The 10,330-nt window shown below is 42.9% G+C and overlaps 1 protein-coding gene across 2 annotated transcripts; it reads right to left on the reverse strand.

Annotated features, from left to right (window-relative positions):
* Positions 1–314: 314 nt before the first annotated feature.
* Positions 315–10,236, reverse strand: RBM43 (RNA binding motif protein 43). 2 transcript variants are annotated; one of them, XM_084642555.1, is made up of 5 exons: positions 10,099–10,188; positions 2,612–2,679; positions 2,318–2,516; positions 1,753–1,847; positions 315–1,670 (listed from the first exon to the last, which is right to left on the reverse strand). In XM_084642555.1, the coding sequence occupies exons 2-5, from the start codon at positions 2,675–2,677 to the stop codon at positions 915–917; spliced, it is 1,116 nt and encodes a 371-aa protein (XP_084498681.1). In that variant the 5' UTR covers positions 2,678–2,679; positions 10,099–10,188; the 3' UTR covers positions 315–914. The 2 variants fall into 2 exon arrangements, with proteins under 2 accessions (XP_084498681.1, XP_084498682.1); XM_084642556.1 differs by lacking the exon at positions 2,612–2,679 and having other exon boundaries at positions 317–1,670; positions 10,099–10,236.
* Positions 10,237–10,330: the final 94 nt, after the last annotated feature.

Raw genomic sequence — 10,330 nt, forward strand, 5'->3', positions numbered from 1 at the left:
GACTAGATGATCATGGTAGTACTTTCTGGCCTTAAAGTCTATGAGTCAATAAGCCTATGTAGCTTAACATAAATTTATTCAGATTCCTAATTTGCACCATTTTTTGGTTACAAAATAGTGATTGGTGCATGTTTTTTATTTACTAGATTATGATTAATTTTTTACTTATAATTTCTGTCAAGATATATGTGGATGGAAATTAGAATTCAATTCATGCACAAAAACAGCATTTACTTTTTTCATTGGTTAAATAAAACTACTTTAAATTTGCTGCATATAGAAAGAAAAAAGTTTATCAAAACATGTTTTACATGTAAAACTAAGTGATTTATTAAACAAAAACTTGCATAAAAAGAGTGTATGTTAATACAGCCACAAGAGGCACTCGTTTGTGATGCATAGAGACCATAAAACAAGGATGGTCCATTCACTATGAAAACTAACTTCTACGCACTTTAATTTCACCAGATGCATGAAGAGGACATTTGCTACTTGTTTGAAATTTAAGTTAGTATTTGGGACTTTTGTCTTGGTGTCCATGATTCCTGTGCTTTGAGAAGTGCCTGTGCACATATTGTAGGACTGTATCACCTGTGATATAGAAGAGCCTGCATTTTCTTTTAGTGATAGAGGAGCCACAGTGTGTGAAATGAGGCTCCTAATACTATTAGGGTGCTGTGTGGAGTCAATGGCAAAACTCTAATGGGAGCAGGATTGGGCCCTAATTAATTGAAGTTTGCAAAGTGCTTTGAAATCCTCAGCTGGAAATTACAGAAGTGCAAAACATCCTTTATAAAAGGTCCCCAGTAATAGGGCTTCTATCAACGCCCTTGGGAGACTGTACTTTGGTGTAAGAGATGTCATTCTCACGAACTCCTAGCTCGCAGGCATCACCTACAGCACCTAAATGACTTCTACCTCCTGAATCTCTTTTGGAAGTGGCTTTTTACTGTTCTATTCACTTCTTGGGTAAATTCATATGTCTCAGAGGAACTTCCTATCACATCAATGTGAGTATCATAAGGAATAACCAGAACTTTGGGGAATCGGGATTTTATGCTTTCACATGCCTGTTTATATTTCTGCCTTTCAGGTCTGGTGTTGCCATCAAGAGAGAATCTTTCTTTACGTAATCTGCAGTGAAGTTTTGCAGACAAATCTTCAATTCCCTCTTTGGCCCTTTCTAATTCTCTAGAATCAGAACTTGCTCTGGCATTTTCTAGATATACTGTGGTGATCTCACCATCTGTGACTCCATGACTTACAACATTGTATTTTGCCAGACTTTCCTTGTATAAAAAATGTTTCATGTAGTAGTATATATCTGTGTCAAGGACAACCACTTGTTCTTTCCTGTTTACATTATGGACAAAAGTATTATTTGGCTCTACAAATAGTCCACACTTCTGGATCCTGATGTTAGGTCTCTGATCTGGCTTTCTCTCTCCCCTCTTGCCCTTCCCTGAAAGGGAATTTGCTTTTAATAACAAATTGTCTTTTAGTGTCTTGATTGCTGGGAATGACCCTTGAACAGAAATTTGTCCATTGGATTGCAAAGGACTGAAGCTCAAGGCTGGGATAGTCTTCTTAAGCTCCTGCACCAGATCTTCCAAAATGTATTTATCTCCAAAAATGGACAAATCGAGAACAGATGAGACACAGGTGAAGACCTATACGTGTAAAATAAAAGCAATTAATAAGTGCACCAGAGGCATGACCACACCATTAGGACGCTATGACGGAAGCACTTACGTGTTCACTATAGAGAGATATTTTCAGAGGATAATACCTGCCCAACCTCTTGTCCTCTAGTCTGTGTTCATCTTTCTGGAGAACATTCTCTGTAACTGAGAAGAAAATTCAGACTCACTTTGTTTTCCAAGAGGATGATAATGTTTTATTTCCTGTCTGATGGTTGGAATACTTCATACGTGTGTTTCTCTTGATGGTTTCCCTAGCAATTTCCCCATTGCTCAGTATTCTTGCCTGATATTTTATGTATTTCTCAAAATTGTTCAGAGGAGAGAGAGAGCAGCCTGTCTCCTTAGAACATTAATTGGCAGAGATTTATTCCCCAAGGCTTGACTATAAAAATCTCATCTGCTATGCAGGTTATAGATTTATTCTTTTACTAGTCTTAAAAGACACAAATACACTGCAGGAAGCCTATTCACATTTTTGCCCTTAATAAACAAGAGGAAATCTTAAAATTTGGGATTAATATGAGGGCGTTCATGTGTAGTGTTTTAAGTTTAATGTTCTAAATTACATACTCTTATTTCTTGGTTACAATTATGTTATTTGTTAATATGAATACCTTCTTGATCTTCAAAGATTATGTATGCAACTCCTTTTATTGTTGTTGGATAAACTACATCCTTCACGTCTCCACCTCTATTCTTTGTCTTTTGGAAATGAATCATCAATATGTCAGCCATGACATCATCTTTCACAATGCCCTCTGGAATACCAGAGACCACAACTGTTTTCCTAGAGTTGGCAGCTCGTCCTGGGGCCTGTGGACAGAGACACGACACACTGTAAATACAAGTTATACGTGCAATGACTTATGCCATTAGCTGTTCCCTCCCCAGAAGAGATTTCCCAGTACCTCTCTGATATCCACTCTGTCACACCATCCCTCCTGTACAGAGATCCATAATACACCTCCTTCCATTCCTGCAGCAGGAAGAATGCTGAATAAACTTTTGATTCTCTCCATAGACCTCATAGAACATTTCACCAAAGAACTCCAGGCTTAATTTTCCTTTACATTAAAGGTTTGTCTACATTACAGAAGCACAGCTACGGTGCTGCAGCTGTGCACTGTAGCGCTGTACTGTACAGGCTTCCTACATCAAAGGAAGGGAATTTTCCGACAGCGTACATAATCCACTTCTCAGAGAGATGGTAGGTAGGTCAACAGAAGAATTTTGTTGTCTTAGCTGCCTCTACAAGATGGGAGGGTTGGTCAACCTAACTTTGTTGCACAGGGCATGATATTTTTCACAGCCCTGAGAGATGTAGCACGGTCAATCTAAGTTTTAGGTGTAGACCAGGCCTAAGGCCTTTTTACACTAGTGGTGTAAATCACATCAACTTCAAATGCCAAAGCAGAGCAAGTGAAAAGCAGACTTTTAGACTTAAATGGCTTCTAAAATGAGCAGAATTTGGTGTGATATTAATAAGACTACTTTTGTTCTATTTTCTGATTCCAACATTGAGTGTGTGAATAGAGTTGGAAAGTACTACTGTGACCGGAGTCCAAGGGGGGCCATGCTGAGATTGCTCAGTCAGGGCAAAGTACAAAGAATGGGGCAGACAATCCCCAAAACTAGTGGATAGTTCTAATACTTAGATTCACCAAACCATCAACAAAATAGCTTCTACAACACCTTACTGGTTACCCAGAAGCCAGAGATACAGTTCCCTTAAACAATCCAGCCTTGAGCTCCTACCCAGACAGCCAAGTCCAATATGACAAGGATTACTGAAAATCTTGTTCATCATATAAAAAGTTCTACCAATCCCAAAGTACCAGACACATTACTCACCAGGTCAATGAATATTCAGATCTTACCCAAATAAAGGCTTACAGCCAATTCTTATTAACTAAACTAAAATTTATTAGGGAAAAAAGAAGTATTGGTTAAAAGATCATTATACAAACAGACCTGAATAAAATTCTTAGGTCATTTTCACAGTACAGATGGTGAGCTTTAGAGCTGCTAAGAGTTCTTTCAGAATAAGTTCCTTAGGTTACATTCCAACATCCAATTTCAGGGTGATCCAAACTGGAACTGGAGATCTCAGTCTTGCAAATCAAACTTCCCATGACAAAGCTTAAGCAGATCTGAGTTACAGGATCAGGGCCCTAGAGTTCTTCTTATAGTTCTCTGGCAGCCTCTTGATAGCAGGCATTCCTTGGATAAAGCATTGTGGATTTGCAGTAAAACCTTCTATTTACTAAGCACCACCCATAATTAGCTGCCCATCTCCTGCCATTTATAGGTAGTTTACTACAAACTTCAAAGAGAAATGAAGAAAATGATACTACTACATTCACAGTTCATCTAAATGTTTTCTCCTTTCGATCTCTGAATTAACAGAATACAGCATCAGACAGGAACCATTTGGGTACACTGTCAATCTCTAAAAATATATATGTCAACACACCAAAAAATACAATCATTATATACTAATATATCTCTAAAGGTTGAATTTGGGTCATTTAGCCTGCAAGTTGCTTAACCCTTTCTGGCTCAGTGTCACAACTACTATTTACTGTTCAGGAGAGAGAGGTTTTGTAACAGTTCACTGATTTAAGGAGAAGCAAATAATTTAGTGTTTCGTCATGGAGCCATCTATAGGAATGAAATGTCAATAATTTCTGAGTGGCTGTGAGCCAGTTCAATTTTTCTTGACATTCTTTACACTACTGTAAGAAGCTCTCTTCTGCATCTACACTGCAGAAGGTAGAGCCAGGGCTAGCATAGCAGTTATAAAGCCTGCAAAACATGCCACAGAATGATAATTTTTCACTGACATGGATTCACAGCTACGTGGACCACCAGTCTATTATTTCCAAAGGGAGTCAGAAGCCAGATTCAATGACAGCGTAGCAGTGTACCCTGAAAGCTTTAATATGAGAAGACATGAGCCCTATTTTGATCAGGCTTCACATTTAAAGAGCTATAAGTTTTACTTATGAAATGGTGATTTTCAATTTGTTTTTTGTTCATCTTGATAAAATCGTGGGGCAGATTTTTACCCCACTCTCAGACAGCACAATGGGACTGGAGACAGGCAACTCCCGAGCTAGAGGGAGTTCCCAGAAAGCAAACAGCAGCCAGAACTGGCACCTTCTATATAGCCTCTGGCACAGGATTGGGAAGGCGAGAAGGAGGCATGGCTAGAACACTTCATCTGGCAGACAGTCCCTTAGGAGGCCTTGCCAGCTGGCATGCTGAAGCAGCCCTGAGGCTGCTCTAACCTGTGCCCAGTACTGTGGCAAAAAGAGGGTCAAGAAGCCATAACTGGCTCCTTCTCTACGATAAAGAATCCGTAAAAGAACCTGCCACTCCAGGTTACCAGACAGATATGTGGTCTCACACACAAAAAAGTGTGGTTTAGTGGTATGACCATAAGAATGAGAGGAAATAACTCCCAAGTTCCAGGTCTGACACTGACCCCTTCTGTGCCTTTGGGTCCTTAACATCTAGGCCGCCGGTTCCCCATCTGTACCATGCAGCTACCAATACTGAATCATCTACCTCACAAGGAGATATGAGGATGAATTAATCTGATAATGTTTCTAAAGGGATATATAAAAGTTAAATAGTAGTGTTATTTTTCTTCAAAGCAACACCATCAATAGATTTTGAATTTGTGCCTCTATAATGGTATACTGCTGCCAAGAGGAGGACTGAGGTGACTATGTTTAATTTTGATACTGGGGCATAAACATGAATCCCATTAGTTTATATCTCTATTCTACACAATTTTAAAATGTTACTTTCACTGGAAAAAAAATGTAGACCCCATTGTATCATAAGCTGAAGAAGTGAAATGAGTGAATAATAATGAGATACCACAGAGCAGGGGTCTCAAAGTCCCAGCCCGCAGGCCACCTGCGGCCCACGAACCTCCCCACTGCGGCCTGCGGAGGAGAGACACATGCAGTCATGCTGCTGGGGCAATGTCTGCTGCAGGCGCCGCCCCCCACAGCTCCCATGGCTGGGGGAGAGGGACAGAGATATCATCACTAGTTGCTGGGCAGAGTCAGCCATAGAGGCAGCATCATTAGTTGCCAGGCAGAGTCAGCCATGGAGGCAGCATCACTAGTTGCCGGGCAGAGTCAGCCATGGAGGCAGCATCACTTTTTTCCACAATGAATATAAACAAGTCAAAATACCGCACACAACTATCTGATGCACACCTTGCTGCAATCCTGAAGATTTCAACTGCTCACTCACGAAGGCCAAACATCAACAAACTGACAGAACTAAAGCATTACCAGGTGTCTCGCAAGCACTAAAAACTCTCTGGCAGGCGAAAAATTGTATAAAGTTGTATGACAGTTTTATTATTCCTAAGAAATTTGAAATAAAAAATACAATATAGACATTTTCTTTTCTGAACACCATCTTCAGTGACATTATTGGCCCACTGGGAGGATTTGAGGACTGGCACTGGCCCTAAGGTAAATTGAGTTTGAGTCCCCTGCCATAGAGAATATTAATACTTTGATATTATACATTTTTTCAATACAGGAATTAATTTCAAAAGACAATATTTAAGTAAGAAGCTATTTCAATTATAGATGCTGCATCTTTTAATTCATTTATGTTTTTTGAGAAGGTATCCAAGACAAAGATGCTCTCATTGTTTGTAATGCATGTTGGAACAGTACATCGAAAGAATGCTGTCTGGTTGCATGAACAGAAAAGAAAAAGAAAAGAAAAGAATAGTGTCACAAAATTCCAATATCTTGCTTTTACATAAATGCCAAATTACAGAAGAAGAATCAATGGAAAATAAAGGCCAGGTTCACTGCTGATATAAGTCACTGCAGTTCCACTGGAGTTGTGCCAACTTATACTAGCAAAGAATTTGGCCCTGAATGTCAAGAGAAAGCTAAGACTTGCATTTGCAAGACTGAAACTGTTAATCCTGTGATATTCATCAAATAATCTGAATGATACAATGTGATGGGCTAAACTAGGCGCAGAGGACCCCTGCTGGAGCCTCAGAGTCCTGCCACACCCATCCCAGGAAAAGAGCAAAAGAGGTGTCCTCCAAGCAGCCTAGAGTGGCTGCAGAGGAAGAAGCCAATCAAAAAGGCTGCAGGAAGCAGCCAATCAGGGCCCAGGAAGGCCATATAAAAGGAGCTGTATCGCTAGAGTCAGTTCTTTGCTGGAGCTCCTGGTTGGCCAAAGAGAACTGCAGCACTATGTATAGCTCAGTGCTAGCAGGGACCAGGGGAATGAGAGAGAGCTCCTGGTTGGCTGCTGGGCCTGAACACAGATGAGCCCTGAGATAAGGGTGAAGCTTTTGTGGTGGCTGGGGCTGTGGGGAAGTGGTCCACGAATTGAAGGTAGTTAGTTAAAGGGACATGGTTGTGCATGACTGCTATTCTTAGGGGCCTTGGGCTGGGACCCAGAGTAGTGGGCAGGCCTGGGTCCCTCTCCACCCCCCACTGGGGAACTGGCCTACAATCGGGCAGTGGTAAACTCCCCCTAAAAGGGATCTGAACGACTAAGAAGCCCAACTGGAAAGCTTGGGCTTGAACAGACCAAGATGGCAAAGCCATTGCCTCCAGAGAGGAAGCCCTCGGGGTGTGCCCTGATACCAGGCTGGGACTGTCTAAAGACCACAGACACACCTAAGCAGAGGGGGCACTTGTGAGAGGCGGGTGCTACGCTGTTACACACAGATTTAAGCCTTGATTTTGCAACTGGATCTACAAGTGTAGACTCCTACGTTCCAGTGGGATCCCATGTAAGTCAATGGTGCTGCACACAGATGCATGGATTCTTCCAAATGGATTCTATTGCAGTCATTAGTCATTTAGCTGATGGAATATTAACACAGTAAAATAACAGTTTATTGTAGCATTAGCTTGTTGCACTCTACTTATTGCATCTTACTGCTTGCCTGCCCGTCTTTGACCTGACAAGTCGTCAGTGTGTCCTTCTTAACAGATTCTGGAATGGGCAAGGCCTTTGTGCAGCCAATCAGCAGCTTTGGGGTCTTCAAGACAATCCAAGCTGTGGTGCAGATCAAACAATGATACACATAGTTGAGGACTGCCTGCTAGCCAAATTAGTGGTGGTGTTCCAAGAGCTCCACTTGGCCACTAAGAATGCTATTGCTTTGCTATGTGAACGCTAAATAAATAAATTGCACTCTGCTCGTCTTGAGAACAGACTTTCACTTTTTGTCAACCAGAGAGCTCATGCACAGAAATACATGTTTTAAACTGACACTGATTGTATGAACAAGCTGCTTTCTGGCTGGCTGAAGTATATATAGGGTTACCTGGTTTTGACCTGAGTGGTTAACCAAAGTTGCGGCCCTGAAGTTTGTTTCTTCTAGAAGGAGAAATTGATGATGGATTCAGGTATCTCTAATGCAATCCTGTTTGTTTACAATAACATGTACAAACCCTGTTTCTCTGAATAGACCAGGAATCAAGCAGCAAAAGACAATTTCTTTGCTCACAGTCCCAACTCTCTTTTAGCCAGCACTTGGCCCAAAAGCTCACTCTTAGCTTTTTTCCCTCAGGATAGTGCTAACAGTTCTGCTGTACCTGGTCCCTTGCTGCCTTCTCTGTGTTTCTCTCATGACAGATTCCCCCCTCCCCACCGCACCCCACCCCACAGTTCTACCAATCAGTGTCCTAGCCCCTGTGACAGGTGTTTGCTGTACCCGTCCCTAGTAGGGTTACCACCTTTGAAATGAAGAAAAAAAAAAAAGGCACCTCAGCTCCAAGGCAAGCCCACTGCAACCCCAAACACAAGGCAACTCCACAACCCTGCCCCCCCTTCAACAGCCACTTACAGTATTTAAAGAGAACACATTTAGATAAGACTGATAACACTGCATGTCTCCTCACCCTTGAATGACTCAAGCCCTCTTTCTCACACACACAGGCGGTGCGCTTGCATGTTGGTGGACAGACAGCTGCTGTGTTTTCAACAGTTTTGATCTGTTATTTAAACTGCAGAAGTGGGAACCCTGCAGCCTCTTTAGTTGGACACAAACTTTTATCCCAGTGTACTGTGATGATAATAGATTTCAGAGTAGCAGCCGTGTTAGTCTGTATCCTCAAAAAGAAAAGGAGGACTTGTGGCACCTTAGAGACTAACCAATTTATTTGAGCATAAGCTTTCGTGAGCTACAGCTCACTTCATCAGATGCATTCAGTGGAAAATAAATGCATCCGATGAAGTGAGCTGTAGCTCACGAAAGCTTATGCTCTAATAAATTTGTTAGTCTCTAAGGTGCCACAGGTCCTCCTTTTCTTTTTGTGATGATAATGCAAATCTTTAGATCCACATTAAAAAAAGCTCTGGCATAATTAATTATTTTTCTGGCAAATCTTTTTTTTTTTTTTTTAAACAGCCAGGCCTGTCAAATACCGGCCAGGTGATAACCCTAGCCCCCAGGGAAACTCGCTGAGCTATACAGTTCAGCTTTAACTCAAATTTTGTCATGTGCTTGTGTGTTGGGTTATTTTAGCCACCTAGTTACACAGAGGGACTTAATGGCTTCTTTACGTTTAGCCTGAATGAAAGAGGGCTCTTACACCCACTAACTTCGAAAAGGTTTAATACAACCCACGATGACCGTTTACTTTGGCTAAGGAATAATAGCTAGCCAGCACTTTGGTTAGTACACATTTTCAATGTGTTTCCTTAAATTACAAAAAACTTGCTAGAGAATGACTGTTATTTAACGGGGTCTGGAGCAATTTCATGTGCTGTTATCCATTCAAACCACATAATTACTGTTTCAGCGTATAAAACAGATGAATATTGTTCCTGTGCTGGGTTACGGAGGCAGGTAGGGACAAGGGGGAATTAGCCAGGAAAAATAATACAGCCCCTCCCCCTCCGAGGCCCTATTGCAACTGCACGGCCCAGCAGCTGGGCTAGGGGCAGCCAGAGCCAGTGCAGGCTACCGAGGCACGGGGTTTCTGCATGGATGGCCTTGACCTCCTGCAGCTCCTCCACGAACAGCAAGTTTGTGGGGGGGGGGGCAGGCCCGTGAGAGGCAAACCCTGCTCCTGCCCTGGCACGGTGTGGGGGGATTTCTCGGGGTGAATCCCCTTTGAGATTTCTCTTCCCCAGACCAGCGTCACGCGCACTGGAGGGCAGGCTGAGCCGAATTTGACCCACGATGTTTTCCACGCGCTATAAGAACGGCCGGGCCGTCCCGCGGGTTCAGCCTCTTGCGAACCGTGCAGCGCGGCGCTCGGTACGAATGCATCACGCAGCCCCCCGCGTCCAAAGCCCCGCTACCCTCAATGCGAGCCCGAAGTCCTGCCGGGCCAGCTCGGAGCCCCTCTGCTGCACGCGATAAAAAGAAACACACCCAGTGCGAGCCGCTTGCCATGACTGCACCGCTGGCCGCCTGGCCCCGACCGTGCAACAGCCCGATGCAGCTTTACTTTCACTTCTTAGTTCGGTTTCCCTGACAGCCTTGGCATTCATCAGCCCGTCTCGGCGCGATGCTTGCTGGGAACTGTAGTACCCTGCGCCCCTTACCGGGGGAGAACAGTGCGCTGTGGAAGGGGACCGTCAACTACACGTCCCAGCTGACAGCT

Source organism: Lepidochelys olivacea (assembly GCF_965140295.1).
Source record: "Lepidochelys olivacea isolate rLepOli2 genome assembly, chromosome: 11".
NCBI classification, from domain to species: domain Eukaryota; kingdom Metazoa; phylum Chordata; order Testudines; family Cheloniidae; genus Lepidochelys; species Lepidochelys olivacea.

What these genes read in the sequence shown, in the direction of transcription:
- RBM43 (XM_084642555.1), bottom strand. Translation starts at nt 2,677, where the DNA reads ATGGAAGGAGGTGTATTATGGATCTCTGTACAGGAGGGATGGTGTGAC. An exon ending in ACAGAGTGGATATCAGAGAG is followed by an intron (nt 2,517 to 2,611) that starts GTACTGGGAAAT and finishes CTCTGTCCACAG; the next exon opens with GCCCCAGGACGAGCTGCCAA. An exon ending in AATCTTTGAAGATCAAGAAG is followed by an intron (nt 1,848 to 2,317) that starts GTATTCATATTA and finishes TTTTCTTCTCAG; the next exon opens with TTACAGAGAATGTTCTCCAG.